Raw genomic sequence first — 24,096 nt, 5'->3', positions numbered from 1 at the left:
CAATGAGCTAAGATTATACCACTGTACTCCAGCCTGGGTGAGAGAGAGAGAGAGAGAGAGAGAGAGAGAGAGTGTGTGTGTGTGTGTGTTGTGTGCGTGTGTTTTTCTTGATTCCGCCAACCTATTCCATGTACAATTAGTATGAAGGTATTAACCTAAGTACTTTAAATACTTAGGTTAATAAGTATTTATTAATTAGGTTATTTTAAATACTATATAAGGTAAAGAAAATTTTTCTTTTTCTAAATATGCCTAAGTTCCCCCATCTAGTTTCTGTTTTGCTTTTCTGAGTTGCAACATGTAAGATTATAATAATTTTCAGTTTCCCTTTCCCTTGAAACTTCCTGCAGTGGAGCTTTGTGGTTTTAAAAGCAACTTCAAAAGCAATACATAAAGGTTGACTTCTCGTAACATTGTCTTCAACATCATTCAGGTTAAAAAAAAAAAAGGCCCAGAAAGCTCACAATAGAGATTTATTCATCAAGGATGACTTTTCCTCTCTTTGAGGACAGGCTATGCACTACACTCACCACTTTCTCTTTGGATCTCAGGACTCCCAGCTTCCCAAACCGAACGTGAAAAGGCGAACACTGATAGCTGCCATCCTGCTGCTGCACCACGATGACATCGATGCACCCAGAGAGGGTGGCCTGGTTAATGCCCTTGTAGAGTTCCTTCACAGTGACAATCACCTGCCCAGCCAGCTGTCCCACATAATTCATGGTTTGAGACTACAAGAAACAAAAATTAGATGAGACATTAACACTAAAGTTGTGATCTACTGACGATGACAAAGAACAGTAGTAACAAAAATGACACAACTCACTTGTACGCCAGATTTCATATCATTAGCCTTGTTAATTTGAACCCAACAGTCTCATGCTGCCACTGTTTTTACACATTTCTACACACAGACAATCCCAGACTATTATCCTTTGTATCTGAGAGGCTGCTCCAGCCAGGGCCTGAGGCATTTTCCCCAGCAATCTGGATAGTGCTGACTGCTATTAGGGATTTTTCCCCAAAGTTCAGGACCAGCACACAGAATCACCAAAGAATCCTGACCTCCTGCCCAAGACCCTTTGGAACCTGGGCTACTGCATCCACTTTGGCCATAGCAGCCAAACAGAAAAAACAAACATCATCCCCAGGAGAAACTAGAGATTCATTTTCCAACAGAACCAATGTAATAAATTGGTGAGAGCTACATTTTGAGGAAACTATTAATAGAATAGTATGGTTCAGATACATGCTAGATTAAATAAACTCTGCTAAGTTCGCCTGAGCCTAGTCCATTTATGACATTACTTGTAGGGAAGTCCCTTCAATGCCTCAGTATTACTAACTGGAACATACACGTTCATGTTCTACAAAGTTCAAAGCACAAAAAAGGGTTTTTACTCTTGTGCCTCAACCTCAATTCACTATTCAAATCAGATCAACAGGTCTACAAGGATTTCTCCAGAAAGGCTTAAAGAAGCAGAGGAAGTACAGCTAAAGCCGGGGTCACTTTATTGCCTTGGCCTCAGCCCCAACTTTTCCACTAATCAAAACCAAATCCCCCTTTCAGTCCTAATGTCAGATTTCACTTCCAGCTATTGAATAAACCCCCACATTTTTTTCATTAGATACTGACACCCCTAATATATCAAAGCACAATTCAGTGAAAGCCATTCTAGGGACTGGAATGACAGCGAGCTGAACAAGAGACCTTCCACTGCCCCTGCTAATTCAGAGTCCAACTTTCACCCAACCACAGGACTGACTGCCTGCTCTTCCAGGCTGTCTGCCATAAGCAGCTCATGGTTTCTCTACATCCAGCTTGGAGGCTGCCTTGAGCTTAAAGTTCCACGCTCTGAAAAATTTCAGAGGGCAAGTTCTGTGTTGCAGGTGAGTCCAAAGCTAATAACTAAGAGAAAGAATGCTGTCTTCTTGGGAAAAAAATCAGAGGCCTCCAGGATATCTGCCTGCACAGAAATTCACTCCGTTCTTGATAGATGGGTGGCCACATGGCAGAGGCCTGATTCTAAATTGTTTCCTGTTCCTACACTCAGATGAATGTGTAATCAAGGTCCATCAGTTCTACACCACAAAGCCACGATAATTTTACCCTGGAAGAAATTTTTTAAGTATTTTAAAGCTAATGTTACCAAGGCCCTAAAATGCACCCACAGAAGAGCTGGAAAACGCTTGTGCTGCAAGTTACTCCTAAATAACAAAATAAGGTGACATCCTTTATGTGGTATCAAACAATTACGATTTGGTGGTTTTGGTTTGGAAATAATTGATTTGACCTCAATAGCTAAAACAAATTAAGCACGTAACAAATGTTCAATAATCATTTCTTGAATGAATGAACAAATAAATGAATTAGCAATAAATGACACTTAAAAAATAAAACAACAACAACAAAAAAAGCGTAGGAAGGAAATAGTGTTTCATCAAAATATTCATATAACATCCCATTATGTTTTTAAAAATTAACCTTTCTATTTTGAGGTCCCTGTAGTTCACATGTGGGTTTAAAAAATAACAGAGCTAGATCCCATGCAACCTTTTCATATTCAGTAGGTAATACATAGTCACAACATGGCTTTTACCTACACAGTATACACATGAATTAAATAGCATCCAAGCAGTCAGTCTTTGTATTGCTGCTTAACTAGCGGTGGCAATGTTAAAATGAATTTTATTACAAGAATTAACAAACAAACAGGGCCGGGCGCGGTGGCTCACGCCTGTAATCCCAGCACTTTGGGAGGCCGAGGTGGGTGGATCACAAGGTCAAGAGATCGAGACCATCCTGGTCAACAAGGTGAAACCCCGTCTCTACTAAAAATACAAAAATTAGCTGGGCATGGTGATGCGTGTAATCCCAGCTACTCAGGAGGCTGGGGCAAGAGAATTGCCTGAACCCAGGAGGCGGACGTTGTGGTGAGCCAAGATCGCGCCATTGCACTCCAGCCTGGGTAACAAGAGCGAAACTCCGTCTCAAAAAAAAAAAAACAAAAATCATATAATGGACTTTTCTTAAAAGAAACTAAAAAATAACTTTTAAGCATTAACATTTAGCCAAAAACAAGTCTTATAAACATAAATGTGTAACAAGCTTCCATCAACTACAGCATAAAATCCATAATTAAGTGTAAGTATATCTATATTTTATTTACCAGGGTTAAGGGATGTGTTGTTATATGGGAAACTATTGTGTAAACACCAGTTGCTAAATGTAGAAAAATACAGGTTGTCAAATAACTGGTTTTCTCTTGACAGATAATGAAACAATTACGTCTAAATTATGAAGGCTGGTAAAACGAAAGTAAAGGGAGGTCTATAGCTTAATATGTGCTACACCGTGGGAATGATGAGCAGCTGCCTGCTAGAAGGGTCACCTCAACAGAACTGGGGGAAGAGACTTCCTCACCGTTACGTCTGGAGGAAACACAGTTGTTCATCATAGGCATGAAGGGTATGTTAAAACAGCCTTCTCTAGAAGCAGAATCTAGCACCATAAACCTTATTCCTACATGCCAGCCTAGCCAGCATAGCCACACAATAAGAACCAAGTCAGACCTGTCCTGGTCAACACCTGGGAAAGCCACACTCTGAACCAGCAGCAGAAAAGATAACACAATGATGTAACCCAAATGTTTAAAATATATAGCAAAATAACACACTGTAAACTATTCCTCGTATCTTATCATGAATGATGAGGGAAAATGGAGGAGGAGAAAAATAAAGAATGGAGAGTGACAGAGACTAAGGGAAAGCCATGCAGAAAGAAACCAACAAGAAGTCACAGAGAAAAAGAGCAAGGACAAAGGCAAAATATATACCCAGAAAGGCAGGCTGGTTTGGAGATGCCCACACAGGAAGCAAAATGTGGAAATGAAAAATGGTCACAGAGCAGTCTTCCTATCTTGAGGCTCATGTGCATTAAAATAAAAGTGTACTTGTTGATTCTTGGAACAAGAATATGTCCAGCCCATTCTTTTAACAAATACCAAAAATGCTTCTAACGTATTTCTGAAATACATTAACAATAATCACACCAGCAGCAGCACTTTTTGTGAAAGCTTATTACGTCCCAAATTATTAAACTTATATGTTATCATCTCAGAACTACTTTAGAGGCGGTATTATTTCTATTTTTAAAGATAATAAAGGCTGGGCATAGTGGCTCACCCATCTGGGATTACAGAATCCCAGCACTTTGAGAGGCCAAGGCAAACAGATCACTTGACATCAGGAGTTCAAGACCAGCCTGGCAACATGGTAAAACCTCATCTTTACTAAAAATACAAAAAATTAGCCAGGCGTGGTAGCACATGCCTGTAATCCCAGCTACTTGGGAGGCTGAGGCAGGAGAATCGCTTGAACCTGGGAAGCAGAGGTTGCAGCGAGCCTAGATTGCACCACTGCCCTCCAGCCTGGGTGACAGAGTGAGACATCATCTGAAAAAAAAAAAAAAAATTAAATGAGGCATAGAAAAGTTAAGTAATATCTATGACTCCCCCATACACACCAAATGCATATGTTGAAGCCCTGACACCTAATGGGATGGTATTTGGAGGTAGGACCTTTGGGAAGTAATTAGGTTTAGATGAGGTCATATGGGTAGAGCCCCCATGTGCTAGATTAGTGTCCTTGTAAGAGAAGAAAGAGACTAGAGAATGCTCTCTTTCCTTTCCTTGTGAGAATAAACCAAGAAGAGAGCCCAATCAGCCAGCACTTTGATCTGTGAGAATGGTAAGAAATAACTGTCTGTTGTTTAAGCCAAATACCATCTGTGGTATTTTGTTATAGTAGCCCAAACTGACTAAGACAAGTCTCTTCTTAAACATCATATGCTATTCTGCATTTCAATTTTGGGATACTTCCAGTTGTGAGCAGAGACTCACAACTTCACCAAGAAGTTCATTAAAATGTCAGATAATTAGTATGTCCACCAGAAGTCACACTAAATATTACCATCAGAGACCACAACACACCAAAGATTTTATTGTAGTCTCATCTATTCTAGGCTAAGCATTCATTTTCCTTAAAATATCTGAACTGATTGGGTTTACTTTGACTCTTATGATAATTATCTATGTCCTTCTTTAAAAATGATATTTACAGAAAACTAGACACAACGGCTCAGGTATATCCCGACTGCTATACAATGTATGTAATATACAGTGTGCTGTTTAGGTCTAGGTACTTGTCCCATGGGCTGGATTAAATACTGGGAGCTTGCAAAAAAAAGAAGTACTTATTTATTACTTAAATAAAAAACTGAAGAAGAAAAAAGTAGACAACAAGCAACTACAATACTTACTAGAGGCCAAATGGTCCTTCACATATAAAATTCAATATACCAAATTAGTCCTTCATGCATAAAATTTAACAGTCCCTCTATCATATTTTTCTTATCAAATACTTTAAGATGTAAAAGGACACACACTGGAATAAATGGGTAGCTTTCAAGATTTTGTTATTCACCAAAAGCTTGGAGATCTGCTTTGCATCTTTTGCTGAGCATCAAAGAAACTAAAATGAATAATCATAACATGGAGTATGGATTCATAAATAAACTGGGCCGGGCATGGTGGCTCACACCTGTAATCCCAGCACTTTGGGAGGCCAAGTCGTGTTGATCACTTGCGCTCAGGAGTTTGAGACCCCTCGCCATCATGGTGAAAGCCCATTTCTACTAAAAATACAAAAAATTAGCCAGCATCATGGTGCACAATAGTCCTAGTTACTAGGGAGAGGCTGAGGCAGGAGAATCGCTGATCAACCAGGAGGCAGAGGTTGGAGTGAACTGAGATCTTGCCACTACACTCCAGCCTGGGTGATAGAGCAAGACTGTCTTTAAAAAAAAAAAAAAAAGCATCAGTAAATAGGTTTAAATACCAATCCCCCTCCTATACAGAGTAGTTAATAAACAGTAAGAACGATTTATAAATTATCAGCCCAAAATGGACACATTCTATTTTTATTTTCATTTTGAGACAGGGTTTCACTCTGTTGCCCAAGCTGGAGTGCAATGGTGTGATCTCTGCTCACTGCAACCTCTGCCTTTCGGGCTCAAGCAATGCTCCCATCTCAGCCTCCTGAATAGCTGGGACTACAGGAACATGCTATTACGCCCAGCTAATTTTTGTAGTTTTTGTAGAGATGGGATTTTGCCATGTTGCCCAGGATGGTCTCGAACTCCTGGTCTCAAAGCAATCCACCTGCCTTGGCTTCCCAAAATGCTGAGATTATAAGTGTGAGCCACTACGCCTGGCCCCAAAATGGATACATTCTAAACCACGCTTTTAAGTGTTTCAAAATCTGTTTCTTAAGTTTATCTCCAAATATGTAATCAGTATCATTCCTACTACTACCAATAAACACACAACTATAGTTGCTACACATCTCTCATGTGTCAAGTGCTATGTTAACCTGCATATTATCTCATATAGTTTTCACGGATACCCATGAGTTTGGTATTCCCATTTATAGGTGGAAACTGGGGTTCAGAAATATCCAAGGTCAGCACACTACTAAGTGGCAGAGCTAATACTAAAACCCAAGTCTGAGTCTAGAACCTATGCCCTTAACTGCATCTCTAAGTGACAGAAATGCTCTCAGTAACCATGATAAACGCCTTCATGAAACCTCTAGATTTCTTACTGCAAGTGGGCTGCTTTCAGCAAACTATCATTTTTACTTAATGCTACTTGGCCACATAAATATGAAATGATTACAGGGAATAGAAAGAGGCCATACTCACTCTCCAAGTCTCCCCACACCATATTAACCCTGCCACTGGACCATGGTCCAGTGTTACAAAGCAGACTGCTGGGAGTGTCGCATATTGTGAGGCTTGTAAACAGAGGTTAAAACAACTTTTACCAAAGAAGCTGCCATTGCAGCTAACATGCTCACAGACATGAGGAGTATGCTAAGAGGGAACAGAGACACCAGATGCTTCAGGAAACAGACAACAGAACACTGTTACCCAGGACCTGGGTAAACATTCCAGCTTGCCCCTGTGCTCCTGGACCAAACTCCTTCAGGATACTCACAATTATGAAATGCATTTGATTAGTATGTAATATTTTTCAAGAACTTCCTCAAACATACCTCTCATTTGATTTTCAAAAAGAGAATGTAAGTTATGCTAGCAGGCATTATTAATTTCATTTTAAATTGGAAACTGAGATAAGAAGTGTTTACTATTCACTAGAACCCTCTTCTACTTAGACTCAGGGTCCCAACTTTCTCCACTACCTCTGATCCATGGCTTAAATCACTGGGTCTCAAGGTCATGTGGTATCCCTGAGGACAAAGAAATCTGAGGGCTGCACTCAAGTTGTGCTAAATCCCTATGGTTTTTCTCCAAGAATCCCAGAGTAACCCAGAGGTGGCCAAATATGAATCTGGGGGATTCTGGAGGGTAAAAACTTCCCTCAAAACTAAGTGATGAAACAGAGCAAAAATACCCACAGCAGCATCTGCTGCAAGCTTCTCCCTGGTCAGGGAGGGCAGGGGTGAAAGTCCTCCAGCCACATCATGTGGGGCTTAACAGAGTCAACATTTTACAAAACATTTACAGTGTGCCCATCAGATGCTAAGGGATCACAAAGAGCAAAAGGAGGTTACAATTTAGCTAGACAGAAGAATGGAAAACTATACAACACAGTACAGTCTAGGAGTGTCAAAAGCAGGGCCACAGACTCCCAACGCTGAGCCTTGACAGGGAATCCAGGCATTCTGAGAGAAGCTGCTCTCAGAATTCAAGCAAATGGCTTACTTTGTACCTCTTGGTTATTTATTTTCTCCTGTCATAGGAGAATGCCAATTTGTTTAATTTTTTATTATTTTATATTAGCTACCTTTAAATTTTCACTTTATAAAACAAGAAATAAAAAACAGCGGCAGCTCAAGAAACAACCTGGCCTGCCCTCTAGGACCACCACAAAATAGATGGTCCATTAAAGCCCATGCTATCTCCCTGAAGCTAAGACAGCCCATGAGAAGTGCTAACAGCTACACACCTAACACTCACGGCTCCTAGACCTTCAGCGGAGAAAGAGCTCCAAATGTCTCCTCAAGAACACAGCAGGTCTCCTGCTGCCCAGGCAGTATAGGGTGACTGGTCAAAGGGTTCCCCTTCATTTTTAAGACCAATTAGTTCCTGTATAGACTCTGTAAACAAAAACCCAGTGCCTCCCAGCAAACTTCCTGAATACACCAAGTTTTCCAGACAGCTTTTCTGTCACAATGAAAAAAAGGAAGTCTGGGAGAAGCCTTACCCGGGAAAGGCCTCTCAATGTAATCCCCCTACAGGTTTAACTTGGAAACAATCACAAAAAAAGATGCCCATTTTACTGGCCTGCTTCTGATACAATTCAGTTTTCACACAGTCAAAATTAAGCACGTATTTCATGCCAGTCACCACAGTAAGTCCTTATAAAAATAAAATTCTGCCCTCATCCTCTCTCAGAGGACCCTGGTTCTTCAAAGAGATATAACAAATACTGTTTTATATAATATAATCTCTTAGGATAATGCTATTTGGGACACTTTTAGGAAGACTACATAGTAAAAGAAAAAAAAATCTGCTTGGGGGAGTCAGGTAAGGCTTCACGGAGCAGAAAATGTTTGTTCTAGCAGTGGAAATATGTGTGAAAGGCTCACCAGGCTAAGGAAGGGAGGTTCCCAGCGGGCAGTCCCAGGAAGAGAGAACAGCTTATGGCAAAGTGTGCTAAGTTTGAAAGACAAAAGTACGATGACACAAGGCCTTGGACCCTGTGCAAGTTTATCATGTGGGCAATGGGTGCAATCAGTACTTCTGTTCAGGGAAGTGACAGGATTAAATCACAGGGGGAGGATGAACTGGAGAAGAGGGGGCTAAAGGCAGAGAGACTGCTCCAGACGTCACCACAACAAATTCAAGCAACAGACTGCACAGCTCTAAGGCAGAAGAGGCACACAGGGAGCTGAGAATCAGTTGTTAGTCTTGATGACTAAGGCAGATGCTAAGCGTGAGGAAACTGATGAGGACTGCGCCACAATTTCTAGACAGCTAATAATATCTCTGGCACATAGGTGGCACTCAGTTCTGTTGCATGAACCAACTTTTAGATATGGAAATAAAAAGGGTAGACCTGGTGGGGAACTTCCCATTAAGGCTGAACTTAAATAACATTACTTACTACTACACTGCTTCAAAAGTTTGTGTACATGAAAATCATTCTGGGCAGTTTTTAAAAATGCAAACTTCTGACTTTGTTTTAAAGCTTAAAAACGAATTATGGGCCAGGCGCAGTGGCTAACGCCTGTAATCCCAGCACTTTGGGAGGCCAAGGCTGGCGGATCACCCTGAGGTCAGGAGTTCAAGACTATCCTGGCTAACATGGTGAAACCATAGCTCTACTAAAGATACAAAAAATTAGCCAGGCACGGAGGCAGGTGCCTGTAATTCCAGCTACTTGGGAGGCTGAGGCAGGAGAATCATTTGAGCTCAGGAGGGGGAGGTTGCAGTGAGCCGAGGTCATGCCCAATTGCACTCCAGCATGGGCAACAGGGCAAGACTCTGTCTCAAAAACAAAACAAAACAAATTATGAAAATAAGCCAGGTTAGGGAAGCATAGTTCCACATAAAAGTGAGAGAGAGCTCTTGCTACTTTGTGCTACTTCCAAAATCAGTTCAACAGAAAACTGACTACACAAAGGCTCCAAGCCTTGAGTATTGTCCTGTATTTTGTCTTTTACAGAAAAAAAAAAATACCAGGGGAGTTTTTATCTTTTTGAGCTGGTGTCTGGGCCTCAGAGGACTCCCTCCTGAGAGAATGAGATTTAGACAGAAGAGGTGTGCTTTGGAGGATTTGAGGTTCTACTCAATTCCCTGTAGATCACAAACTGTCTTTCTAAATTAGAGCAACCCCATCACCTCCACTGTTTGAAGGCACAGTCAGGGAGGTTTTTATAACTAACTACTTTTTTCCCCACTAAATAAGGAAAACTGGCAAGGAGCACACTCTAGGTCAGTACTTCTCAAAGAGTGGTCCTTGAACTGTCTGCAATAGAATCAAGTTTTGGTGCTTAAGAACGTTCACGGCCAGGCAAGGTGGCTCATGCCTATAATTCCAGCACTTTGGGAGGCCAAGGTGGGTGGATCACAAGGTCAGAAGTTTGAGGTCAGCATAGACAATATGGCGAAAGCCTGTCTCTACTAAAAACATTAAAAAAAAAGTTAGCCGGGCATGGTGGCGGGTGCCTGTAATCCCAGCTACTCAGGAGGCTGAGGCAGGAGAATTGTTTGAACCTGGAAAGGTGGAGGCTGCAGTGAGCAGAGATTGCACCACTGCACTCCAGCCTGGGCGACAAGAGAGAGACTCTATCAAAAACAAACAAACAAAAAAAGAATGTAGGTTCATTCATGAAAATTATGGGAAATGGGGGAAAAAAGAAATACACGTTCTTGAACCCCAAACCAGACCTACTACATAAAAAGCTGGAAATTAGGTCTTTAAAAATCTGTTACCCATGATTCTGACAGACACCCAAGTTTGGGAACTAACTCTAGGCTCTGTTGCAAGAACTTTCTCTCCTCTTAAACCTGATTAAGTTTGTTAAGAAGACTCAGTTGTTGTGGACTTCACATCTTGTCCTATAACGATATCTGTTAAGTGTGGATCAGAAATGGAAGTAATAGATAGTAACAGAATTTTAGACATTTAAATGACAGCTGACCCAATTATTTTACGACACTTAAACTCTAGAACTGGCAGTGCTTCTGTCAAAAAACTCAAATTCTGGCCTGGGAAGACTGCTTTCCTAAGGACTCCTTCTACAATTACAACCAAATATTAAATATCCTTTGGGATACGTAAGTAAGGAGCAAGAATTTTCTGATCTAATATTTCTATTTGGGAATTTAAAAAGACACATGAGGCAATGGCTAGATCCGAAGTATTAACAGGGCTCCCTAGATTTCAATGATTTCAGTGCTCGGAGAGACCCCAAAACACAAGAGTGAGCCCCCAGTAGCCATGTCTATAATATGGGACCCAGGCCTTGGTATCTGCTGGCTAGCAGGGGTGGGAGACATCTGGCCCAGATATTCAAGAAACATGTATGGAGAGCCAAGACCACCCAACACTGGGATGGCTGGGCCACCTGAGATGGGATGCAGAAGGCCCACCAGCTCGGAACACCAACATCCCAGGTGGCCCTGGCTCTTGCCCTCTCGGCATCTCTCTGATGATGAGTCAGTAGTAAGTTTCTTTGCATGGTTGTTCAGAGTCCATTTCCAATGTTGGCAACAAAGGGCTTAACTCAGACAGGCTAGATTCTGACGGGTTAAAGCCACGTGGAGCCCTATACCACCCTCCTGTAAGTAACAGCCTGGCTAAACTGGCAAGAACATGCTTCAAATGTAACCCAGATAACACTTTCTTCTACTAACAACTTAATCTGTTAAGAAAAAAAAATTTTTTTTAATTTTTTTAAAATGAGAAGATATGAAGCTGACCTCAAGCTTAGTTCTCACATCTAATAGTTATAAATTAGGATTTTGGATCTGTTACAACATACTTCCTTTGAGGAAGTATGAAAGCTCAGATTTCTGCTCACTGAGTTCACTTCTCTATGATTTCAACACACTCACTTTCTATAAACAGATGAATTGCTTTGTTGAACTGAGTAAGGCTCAGAAAAGGGAAGACACTTTCCTACTATAGCAGTACACCCTCTCTCTGAGTGGTGGCCCAGACCTTTACTCAACTACAATGTCTGCTTCAGCTTTTCAGCAGGTATAACTTAAGGAAGGACCATCAACATCACCTATTTTATATTCAAAAATTACCAGCCCCCACCTTCTACCTACCCCAGTCATCACCCAATAATTTTCTGGACAATCCTTCAAAAGCCAACACCAGTTTTCATTTTAATCTAATATTTTATAAGAGGGGCAAGGATGTTTCAGGTTTGCTGGGTAAGAAAAAAGTGGGATCAAATAGAAATGTATATCCACAACAGATCGTGCATCCCCAGAGCACAATGGCAAATATCAGAAAAATGACGGGGGTAGAATGTGTGGGCTTGGTGGCTGAGAAGAAAGTAGAGGTGACAAGATGGGATCCGTCATGCCCAAGGCCCCCTGCCCTCTTCCTACCACAGTACTCACCATGCAGCATGAACATTAAGCCACTTCCAAACTCTGAGTTCCAGTAAAGAAGGAAGAAGTCCTGCAAGCTTTACTGTCGCCCCAAAGCCTGACACACTGCCTAGCAATAGTAGGTTCTTAATAAGTGGTTTTGGATCAATGAATGAACCAATGAATTAATGAATGCAAGACCTAGTGAACAGAATCAGCAAGGAGAGGAAGGAATATATAGTGTTGTGTTTTGTCTCACTGACTGAGAGTAAAATTCAAGAGACAAGTGAAGATATATACAACCATGAACTAAAAAAATTAAAATTAAAATTAAAAAACAGGCTGGGCATTGTGGCTCATGCCTGTGATCCCAGCACTTTGGGAGGCTGAGGGGGATGGATCACCTGAGGTCAGGAGTTTGAGCCCAGCCTGGCCAACATGGCGAAACCTCATCTATACTAAAAATACAAAAATTAGCCAGGGATGGTGGCAGGCACTTGTCATCCCAAATACTTGGGAGGCTGAGGCAGGAGAATTGCTTCAACCCAGGAGGCGGAGGTTGCAGCCAAGATCACACCACTGCACTCCAGTGTGGCCAGCCTGGGCGACAGAGTAAAACTCCATCTCAAAAAAAAAAAAAAAACAAACAAACAAAAAAAACCCCCACAAAGAAAAGAAATCAATGGTGGAAGTCAACCCAAAGTCCCAAAAGCAATGCTCATATATTCAGAAACCAATACTTTCCTCCGGAAGCCGGTAAAGACCTCACAGAGAGAAACCTGCATAAATCTAGTCTATGTCAGTGACAAGAATGACACTGCCTCAGGATGGGTAAATCTAAAAATATCCCCGTGAGAACAAATGACAGCCATGTAGATCATTCTGGAGAACACTGAACAGCCCAGCAGCAACTTGCGGCAGAGACTGCTGGTCGTTAGAGGAAGCCAGTGTGAAATCAGCTGAGGCAAAGGCAAGGGTGCCATGACTGCAGATTATTACAGAAAACAAAGTGAAACACAACCACCAATTTACCCATTTTCTACTAGTCAGCTGACTTTCATGAAAATGCACCATATAATTATGCTACAGAGCACAGCCTTTAAGGAAAATGGATGGAAATAACTGTTTAATTTTCTTCCTATGCTCAACAATGTACCAGAACACATATTTTCTTCCGTAAAAGAATCTGGTACAGAACAAGAAAGACAAGTGTTCAATTTTAGTGTTAAATTTCAATATAACGTGTGGCTTGAGGAGATCCTAAAACAGCAAGCAGCATGCTCTAAATGGGACCCCAACTCCCTTCCTCAGCCTCCCAACACTCACGTGGCCAAACATGTTTCAAACTATCATAGGTCTGTAAAACTCAATGGTTCCTGTTCCCACATTTCTCTTTAATGCTTCTCCCTTCATTTCCCCAAATGCAGAGTAAGACCTTGTCATGAAGCTTTCTGATAATTTAATTCTTGTCTGTTCCCATCAAGGCTAAAATATGCCCAGTTTGGACCTCTGCACATGAGTGACAGATGCTGTTACAGGTAACATTTAACCTGACTGGCAACTAGAGAGAAATGCAAGAAGTAAAATCATTAAGAGCTGTAATCAGCTCAACATTCTGTTTATAATTAATAATGAAAGATACTAAACTATTACATGTCAACCTTTGTGTAATGGTTATACGTATAAGCACAGAAAAAATTCCAGCTAAATGTTCATGCCAATTTAGCTATGAAACGCAGTTTTAAGATATCAGATAGCTATACCTTGAACTATCAAAAGTGTTTTCTTAAAAAAAAAAAAAAAACAACACACTCTACAGATAATAAAATTAACCCTTCTGGAGTGTACAGTTTTTAGTTTTGACCACACATTGCTGAGGCCACCACTATAATCAGGACACAGATTAATCAGATTGCTCTCCAAAATGCCCACTTGGAGTCAATCCTTCTTCCCTACCCAGGGCAATCACTGATCTGTTTTCTGTCCCTAGTTGTGCCTTATCTGGAATATCATATAAATGAAACCTCACAGTATGTACCTTTGGATTCTGGCTTCTTTAGCTTAGCACAGTCTACATGGCATTAATCAATATTGCTGCATGTATCAGTAGTCTGTTCTCTATTAAGTAGTATCCCACTGTATGGATGTAGCAAATGTCATCCTTTCGCCAGCTATTAGACATCTGGGTTGTTTCCAGGTTTTGGGAATTACAAATAAAACTAGAGGTTATCTAAAATGCTCAGGACCAGAAATGTTTTGAATTTTGGCTGTTTTCAGATTTAGGAACATCTGCATATACATAATGATCCAAGTCTAAACACAAAATTCATTTATGTTTCATATATACCTTAAACACATAGACTGAAGGTAATTTTAGAAAATATTTTCAATTAATTTTGCACATGAAACAAAGCTTTGACTGCATCTTGACTGGGACCTATCACCAGGGCAAATGTGGAATTTTCCACTTGTGTCATCAAAAAGTTTTGTTTGTTGCCCAGGCTGTAGGGTAGTGGTGAGATCTCGGCTCACTGCAACCTCTACCTCCCAGGTTCAAGTGATTCTCCTGCTTCAGCCTCCCAATTACAGGCACCTGCCACCATGCCCAGCTAATTCTGTATTTTTAGTAGAGATGGGGTTTCTCGATGTTGGTCAGGCTGGTCTCAAACTTCTGACCTCAGGTGATCCGCCTGCCTCAGTCTCCCAAAATGTTGGGATTACAGGCATGAGCCACTATGCCCGGCCAAGACTTTTATTATAAGTGGTCTTACAGATAAGATTAGGTTATGATCATAAAATTGTGTTTTAAGGGGTCCTTATCCTAAACCTTCTTAAAGAATTGTAGTTAACCTATTTTGGTGGTGACTACTGATAACCATAAGCAACTCTAAAGCCAGGAAATCTGATTATTTGGCTTAATTCCACATATAAAAGGCACACAATTTTAGCAGGTTGCTATGGAAACCATGTGTAGTACTTTCAGTGTTGACTATCACTGACATTGGTAGGATACAATTTCTTTTGCAACACTCCAACTCTATTGGAAGTTCTTTAAATTTACACACTGACCTAGAAGTCAGGAATGTATACCATGATTCTTCCACCATCAAAATTAAACCCTCAGACTGGAAACAAATTAATATATTCCTATAGGTTCTATGTCTAGGGAAGGACATGTTAAACTTTGCTCATCCCCTTTATTTCCATCTCATCCTCTCTCACCCATCAAAGAACTTTAGTTAATATCACAGTTAATATTAACACAAGTAGGACAAGTTTAAAATGTCAAGTAATTACTAGTTATTAGTAGTAACTAATTGCATTAATGCCCTTAGTTGAAGGTCCCTCAACCTGTATCATTGGTACCCTAGTAAATGAGAGTAAAAACAAGCCAGATGGACTACCATTGCAACTCCTGTAGCTAAGGTGGCAGCTACTAACTTAACAAGCACATGCCTACCCAAAGTTCATAGTCAGTACTCATCAACAATCGGGACTTCTTCTTATCAAGAAGTCTGACAGAGCACCTGCTTTAGAAAAACTGCTACACTTGGAAAAAAGAATGTAGACTGCCTTATCAAAAAGAAGATAGTAACTCAAGGATTAAAATAAATTTTGTTTCAGTGGAATTCTGAGCCTTTCTGTCACTTGTTTCTGTAGACTGTTTAAATTGCTTTTTAAAAATGCCCAGCTTCCCTGGGCATTCAACCCACTAAACATTTCTTGAGGTATGTTCAATTTCTCTGACAAATTTTTATAAGCGTACTGGCTACGAAACTGTACCACTTTCCACAAGAAACAGGGGACTTACTTTACCAAAGGCTAAGTTCCCTTAGTTATGAGGGCTAGCTAGAAGTGACATAAAAATTCTTTTTAGTATAAAAAGAAATGATGATTAACCCAATTACAGAAAGTGATGCTTCACCATGGAACAGACTGTTCATTAACAAAGAGTACTTAACTAAGCCACCAGAGCCTTTGGATCCACAGATATACATGCAGAAGTCACCATTCCCCACGTCTAATTAATCATAAACACCTGGGGCTGGGTGCAGTGGCTCACATCTGTATTTCCAGCACTTTCGGAGGCCAAGGCGGGCAGATCACTTGAGCCCAAGAGTTCAACACCAGCATGCACAACATGGAGAAACCCAGTCTCTACAAAAACTACAAAAATTAGCCAGGTGTGGTGGCATGCGCCTGGGTCCCAGCTCTTCAGGAGGCTGAGGCCAAAGGATTGCATGAGCCTGGGAGACAGAGGTGGCAGGGAGCAAAGATGGCACCACTGCACTCCAGACTAGGTAGCAGTGAGACCTTGTCTAAAAAAAAAAGAAAAAGGAAGAAAAAAAATCATAAACACTTGGGAAACCTTCTAAAAATAAAACTTCCTAGAGAGGAAGGCTAAAACCCTGTGGTGTTAGACTGGAATTGGAGGTCTGCAGGTCTCAGTATGAACCCACGGTTTTAAAGTATATACATAGGTAACTAGATGCACAAGCACTGATGTATTTATTCCTAAGCAAGACTCAAATATCCTAACTCTCTATTAAGAGGACACAGAATCAAGGATACTCTCAAAACAATGTGCACATCTATGGCCCAGATCTTGCTTTCCAAATATCATTCTCCAATAAAAGGGAACACAGCTCCTTGGAGAAGTGGTTGATTCATTCCATGGCTGTGGGCAGGAAAATATAAGATGATACTGGAGCATCTTGTGGAGCCAGAGATTGGGAAATGCTCAAAATCAAAAGAAAGAGCGCATGTCAGAGAAAAAAACAGGAGTATACTCCCAAGAGCTAAATATAGGACAATTTGAACAACAAAGTAAGATTACTAGATTATAATCTGTTAAAAATATTCATGAGTTGTCACTGATAGAATAAATTAACATATAAGTGAGAAATGACAGCTCTTAAAGATGAATTCTAATTAATGAAGAAAAAATTAAGAAACTAGAAACTCACTATTGGAATATATCACAGTAATATTTATGGAAGGCAAGATCCATCAATGGATGTTAAAAATAGAAGACAAAAGTGTGCGGAGAAGCGGGGCACAGTGGCTTGTGCCTGTAATCCCAGCACTTAGGAAGGCTGAAGCAGGTGGATTATCTGAAGTCAGGAGTTCAAGACCAGCCTGACCAACATGATGAAACCCCATCTCTACTAAAAATACAAAAAGAAGCCAGGTGTGGTGGTGTGCACCTGTAATCCCAGCTACTCAGGAAGCTGAGGCAGGAGAAATGCTTGAAGCCAGGAGGTGGAGGCTGCAGCGAGCCAAAACTACATCACTGCACTCCAGCCTGGGCAACACGGAAAGACTCTGTCTTAAAAAAAAAAAAGTTTGAGGAGAAACAAGATGTCTGGATAGTCTCAAAGCATTTTCTCTAAGATACACATTCATTACAAAAGATAAAAATGTTAACTTTATAGTAGAGAAACCTGAAGATACCACCATAATCAAGTGATCGGGAAAACTTAAAACACATTGACCTCAGGGACCCCTGGTATGCTCACTGAAAAGGACTTCACTTCTGAGGTACTTCTGCCAAAAACACACAATCTCAATCTAATTATGAGACAACATCAGACAAACCACAGTAGAGACAAATTCAACAAAATATCTGGCCAGTGCTCATCAAAACATCAAGGTCGCGAAAAGCAAAGACTAAAGTACTGTCACAAATTGGAAGAGACTAAGGAGACATGACAATTCAAGGGAAGGTGGGGTTCTGGAACAAAAAGGACGTAAGAAAAATCTAAATAAAGTCTGTACTTTCATTTTCAAAACAAAACAGTTATCCCTGGCCTCCACTACTGCCTTCAATTCTGCTTTAGTCTGTCTGGGAAATCCTTATTTTCTTTTGAAAGCTCCACAGGGATTCATTCAGTGATGAGTCAGATGTGGGCATCACTGTCCTTGGGGCTCGCTTCTAACTCCTGGCTGCATGTTGAAGTTACTGAGGTGCTTGAGAAATCCTCACCACCAGGCCACCCCATCTGCAGATTCTAGTGCGAGTACGTTTGAAAGCCTCCAAATGATCCCAGAATGTAGCACATCTCAAGCTGTGTCTCAGGACTAGTGATATGTGGAATGAGTCCCAAATCCGCTTGTTTTCTTTTCTTTCTTTTTTTTTTTTTTTGAGACGGAGTTTCGCTCTTGTTACCCAGGCTGGAGTGCAATGGTGAGATCTCGGCTCACCACAACCTCCTCCTCCTGGGTTCAGGCAATTCTCCTGCCTCAGCCTCCTGAGTAGCTGGGATTACAGGCACGCGCCACCATGCCCAGCTAATTTTTTGTATTTTTAGTAGAGACGGGGCTTCACCATGTTGACCAGGATGTTCTCGATCTCTTGATCTCGTGATCCACCCACCTTGGCCTCCCAAAGTGCTGGGATTACAGGCTTGAGCCACCGCGCCCAGCCATTTCCTTGACAGTGAACAGAGCTGAAGAAAGGTGTACTTCCTGTTCCTTTCCTGCCTCATCTCCCCCAAAGGAATTACTTTTTCCCATTTTTTAAAATCTCATGACTGAATATCTGTCTATAATGCCTACAGTTTATATTTTCTTGGGATATATGAAAAAAAAAAGGTGACAAGTGACTTCTATAATCTCAGCTATTGGCCCCTGAACTAGCTGGAGATGGCCTCTCTATTTGCAGTTCAAATAGAATTCAGATGAACCTGAAAATGAGATTACATTCTGGTGATTACACAGCTTGCTCTCAGGTTTTCCTAGGATTCACTTTAGGCAAATTTCAGATGAATTTCTCTTCCACATAGGAGTTCAGGTTAAGTCAGATAGTACATCAAAGGCACACAAACTTCTAAACATAATTTCATCACAGAGCTGAACCAATACTCTAATAAAACAAAATCAGCATATTGGCTTTCCATCCTTTGGAAAAATTTTTATAATATCTTAACCAAAATAAGAGTTTAGATAATTATTCTGGATTATCCAATAGACTTCAAAGAAGAGGCAAAACTTTCTAGAACAAGACACAATACAACAAAAAGTGTTCTCTACTTTCAATTACATAAGAAGCATTGTAAAATGTACACCAATTACCTACTCAAAAATTGTGTAATTTTTTCTCCAGCAGAACTGGGTTGGTTTTGAATATTTATTTTTTTATTTTATTTTATTTTTTTAAATGAAAGAGCTATTTCTATGAAAGCTAGGTTCAATGTTTTGGAAAGGCTCCGGATAATGACATTAGAATATTGAGGAAACAGTATAAATCTAGAAAGATTTTACATTCATATAGATTCACAAATATCAACTGAGTTCTCGCTTTACTTTGAATAAACCAAATTAGAAGTTATTGTTGATGAATAGGGCAATGTTTTATGCCAGAAAAGACAACGTGCAACTCCACTTTGAGCATGAACAGACCCCACAGTATTTCGCTCTACTACCAGGGATTCAGGGATAGTCTAAGTTAAAATGGTCAGCTCTGTGTGTATCATCTCACAATTTCCAGCTCTAAAACTTTTTATTAACGAAGTGACCATAAGTCCCAATAGCATTAGCTAGAAACATTTTTACTGGCCATTAGAACTTCTGAAGCACAGAGCAAGGAATATAAAATTTGCTCCTAAACACCTAAAATAAACAAAAATTAAGTATATTAGTACAACTACAGCTGAATATTTTTGCTTTATTCCTCCTCCAGTTTAGCCCAAAGATGTGCTGAAATAATGCAATGGAACAGCTTGTATATATACACACACGCACACACATATATACACGCACACAGACACACCACACACACATGTACAGACACACTACAAAGACTTTATATAGCTTTAAGTTATTTTAGTGCCATTGATTCGTGTTTTCTTTTTTTTTTTTTTAATGGATTGGAGGTTTCAGTGAGACGGGAGAATCACAAGGAATCAGGTGTTCAGAGGAATGTATTGAGTAGAGGTGAGGAACTAGGATGTTGAAAAGTAAAAAAAGGAGAGGAGAGAAGAAAGAGGAAGAAAAAGAGGGAGAGAACAGGAATATTGCTTCATTCTAAAAATGGGTATTAATAATGGCCGATCAATATTTTGTGTATTTAAAATGGAGAACTCTATAAATATTTATTGAGTTTACTTGTTCCGGATCTGAGTTGAAGTCCTGGATATCCTTATTAATTTTCTGTCTCATTGAGTCTAAATCTCGTCATGGGTCTTATGTATCTGGGTATTAAGATCTCTTATTGTTGCATTGATCCTTTTACCACTGTATCTTTGTTGCTTTGAAATCTATTTTATCAAATGTGAGAATTGCAATTTTGAATATTTAATACCTAAGATATAAATGTAACACATAAATAGTCTAAAATCAAAATCAAACTTTCCCAAGAGGGGTAAGTTTTCTTGTCTTTTGGTGTTTTTTTTTGGGGGGGGGGAAGACAGAGTCTCACTCTGTTGCCCCGGCTAGAGTAGAGTGGCACGGTATCAGCTCACTAAAACCTCTGCCTCCTAGGTTGAAGCGATTCTCCTGCCTCAGCCTCCCTAGTAGCTGGGATTACAGATGCATGCCACCAAGCCCGGCTAATTTTTGTATTTTAGTTTTACCATGCCTGCCTGGGCCTCCCAAACTGCTAGGACTACAGGTGTGAGCCACTGTGCTCAGCCGAGATTTTTATTTAGATCCATTCAGAGTTGTGTCCATCTCCTCTAGGCCGGGGCCAGCAGCCTGACTTTCTGGGACACCTAAAGGCACAGTGATGGAACTAAGGTGTGTTTTCCCAATGCATGAAGACCACACCTGAATCACATCTACAATACAGGGCTCATCAGGTACTCTAACCAACTGAGTATGCCGAGTGTGTAATCAGGACAAAGTATCCAGGCAAACCGAATGTGGTAACATTCATTCGGCCATATGCTGGATAAATGTCCAGCTGTGTTATTCATAAACCCAGAGCAGCAAATAATTAAGACATATTAGTGAAGGCAAACAAAAAAAAATTTATAAGCATCTACTGGACTCAGCACAATAAGTATTTGCTAAATGAAGACAATTCTGTTTCCTCTACATTAATAGGTTTAGCTATGCAACATACAATCTGTGTGAAGGCAGTTTGTGTGCATGTATGTTTTAATTGTAAGCTATTTCTAAGTCCTTCCTTACTGAAAACAGAATGGGGCATAAAAATAGAAATGAATAATAAATAATTTTCAAAAAGCCAAAACATATTCCAGTCCCAAAACTACTCTCCCCAAAATTTCTGTGGCATTTCTGTGGCACAGACCTCATCTGTGGCAAGCATGCTTTGAAAACAAAGACTCTGAGAGAATTCACTCATCCAAACTGCCTAAATAGTAACCTTGCGAGGTCCTCCAATATATCCTCTTAAGCCCATGAAGCACAGCTTCGGTTTACTAAAATCCTCTCCCTCTAATGCAGCTACTTCTAATAAATTTCTAATAAAGAAAGTTTTAGGAGGCAAACATTCCTAAAACTTAGGGGTGTTAGGAGGGGAAAAAGGCATCATTTTCAAACCCAAAGTTATTAGCTGTGGAGAGTGGGAGCTAAACCATGGCTTTGAAAATGGAACTCAGGAAATGTTTACCTCAAAAATTCTATCCAGAAAGGAAGAAGAAATTCTTGCTTTAGCCCTTCTTTCCCCTTGTTCTATAGGACTCAGAACTCTGGTTGAGCTCTCCAATTATAAGAGTTAGTTTAGTAACATTATTTCTATAAGGAAATAAAATTCCACTCAAATAATTACTTTTTTGAACTTGTTCACCTAGAGTTGTTCTAGGAATCTGGGCAGCAATCATTAATGACAACGTGTTATGGGTGGGGTTCCCTATCGCCAACCTCAGCCCCACCCCAAAGCTCAGGTGGACTCAGGGTTTCCTAACTTATCATGAAGCACTCTGCCTCATATTTTATGCCCCATCTGCAAGGTGACTTGCCACCTCTGACCACTGTTTATGCTATTAAATCTGGTTGAGCTTTTCGGCATCAACCAGAGGTGCCCAGGTCCTTGGATAAATAGTTCAGAGAGATGAAGATTGAGGGGCACTGACTTCAGGGTGTCCTGGAGTCCCTGCAGCTGGTGAGGCTGTGAAGACCCAAGAGCAAATTTCACTTCTGCTGGAGAAGAGGTCTGAGCTCTGTGCCAGGGGTTCTCTCTAACAAGTATGGTCAGGTGACTTCTAGAGTCCCTTCCAGCTCTAAACCGCAGAAAGGCTCCAATTCTATAAGCATTTCTGAGGAATACAAGTTTGGCTAAGAACTCCTGTAGTACATTCTGCCCTAACTTTTAAAAACATGCACAGTAATTTTTTAAATGGTGTGAAAATATGGTCAGATTATTCTGGGACTTCAGGGTATTTGAATATAAAATAATTTCACATTTTCCTTAGTAAATAAAGGTATTGTCTTTACTTTTTTCAAAAAATATGAAAACATGGTCTTTGAAATTCCCCAATTTCTAATAAAGCACAGAAGTCTTCTCATGATTTTCTAAATAATGAGATACATTTATATTCCAAAATCACAAAACCATGAGGAAAGGCTCCTTCAAAACTGAAACTGTCACCTTACAAAAGGGGTGCCCAGAAAGGATGTGACTTGTAAGGAGTGTTCAGGTCACAAAAGGCCTGGACCCTAAGAAGCAGGGTTCTCCCTCTCACCACACACACCTAGGTTATAAAGTCAAATTCCTATATAATAATTATAGGCTACTAAGTAGATATCAGATCCTTTATCCCAAACGTTAGCATTAACTCATGTTTCTCTCATGGGAGAGGGAGGTGACTCATTAGACTTCAATGTTTTAACAGCAACATAAAAGGGGACTGTTAATAAAATGCGGTCTAAGCAAACACCCCTTGACCTCCTACTGGAAAACACCAGCAGACACAAGTCTTAAGAACTTCCTGTGATGGATAGTTTATGTGTGTTAGTGCTACTTAATACATGAATTTTTAAAGTATTTCGTAAAAAGTCAGCAAGGTTCTCTATTCTCCCCCCTTCTGACCTTTATAACAAATGTGAGTAAGCCTATATGTGTATACACTCTATAATATTACAATGTAGATTTCAAGAGCAAACTGTCTCCCTTGGTAGCACCTGATTCTTCCATTCATCTTCAAACCACATCTTTCCATTAGTTCCTGAGAATTCTGAACAAGTAGAGTTTTACCAACAGATCCAAAAGCAAAAAGCAGAGGGTAGTAACATTTTTAAAGGTTGTAATGAACATTTTTATAACCTTAAGACTAAAATCAGATTATGAACCACATATTTTATTAAACTGATAAGAACAGATACTACACTTGATCTTAGCCAAAAGGCCAAGAAGCGATATATTTTATAGACTAATTTTTGTCTCATTGATTTTATCCTTGTTTTCATAAAAATACCCATCACTGATTTAAAAAAAAAAACAAAAAACCTTTAAAATATGTTTTAATTCCTACTATTTTTAAAGGAAAGCTTCCACAGGTAGAGTTAAGTTATATTAATGTCCTCAAGTCACTTGATTTTGTTTCCTTAATGCAGACTTCCAGGTCTTAACACTAAGCTTATATAACTTTTTCTAATGTATATCTTGTAACGAGAGAAAACTCTGGATTAAAAAAATTCAGACAATTTACATTTTCCCAACTAATTTCAAGCTTACAAAAATTTCTTATTTAAGATCACAGAAGAAAGCAACTGCAGCCACTCTCTACCATATATATCCAAATGCAATGTCAGCTTCAAAATGTTAGCTTACCATTCCAAAAATTTTGTCTAGGCCAACAAAAACTGTGACACTTTTTTATGATTTTTACTACTACATTTAAATGCAAAGAGAATGTAAAACCAAATATAATATTTTTGAAACACAATTTTTAAAAACTCTCAGTTTAAAGCAGCAACTTTATTTTTTTCCCTAGGGAAAAAAAGTCACTTGTTAAGTAACAGAGAAGGTAGAAATATGGTATAGTGAATGCAGGAGG

General features: G+C 39.9%; 1 protein-coding gene and 1 pseudogene across 6 annotated transcripts in view; both read right to left on the bottom strand.

Annotated features, from left to right (window-relative positions):
- LPIN2 (lipin 2) overlaps positions 1–24,096 on the bottom strand; it is a 95,891-nt gene that overhangs the window by 41,040 nt on the left and 30,755 nt on the right. For 3 of the 6 annotated variants that reach the window (XM_035270673.3, XM_035270675.3, XM_035270674.3), the window contains one exon: positions 531–731. The exons of 1 other annotated variant lie outside the window; for it this stretch is intronic. In XM_035270673.3, the coding sequence (XP_035126564.2) occupies positions 531–731 (201 nt within the window). Of the gene's footprint in view, positions 1–530; positions 732–3,836; positions 4,455–24,096 lie in introns of all 6 variants that reach the window. 2 more of the 6 variants (XM_078347839.1, XM_054244022.2) reach the window with 2 other exon arrangements.
- On the bottom strand, positions 23,318–23,457 carry LOC118147110 (U2 spliceosomal RNA; annotated as a pseudogene).

Source organism: Callithrix jacchus, chromosome 13, assembly GCF_049354715.1.
Source record: "Callithrix jacchus isolate 240 chromosome 13, calJac240_pri, whole genome shotgun sequence".
In the NCBI taxonomy this organism is placed as follows: Eukaryota; Metazoa; Chordata; class Mammalia; order Primates; family Cebidae; genus Callithrix; species Callithrix jacchus.
The sequence above is the reverse complement of the archived record's forward strand: the minus strand, read 5'-3'. Positions and strand labels throughout refer to the sequence as shown.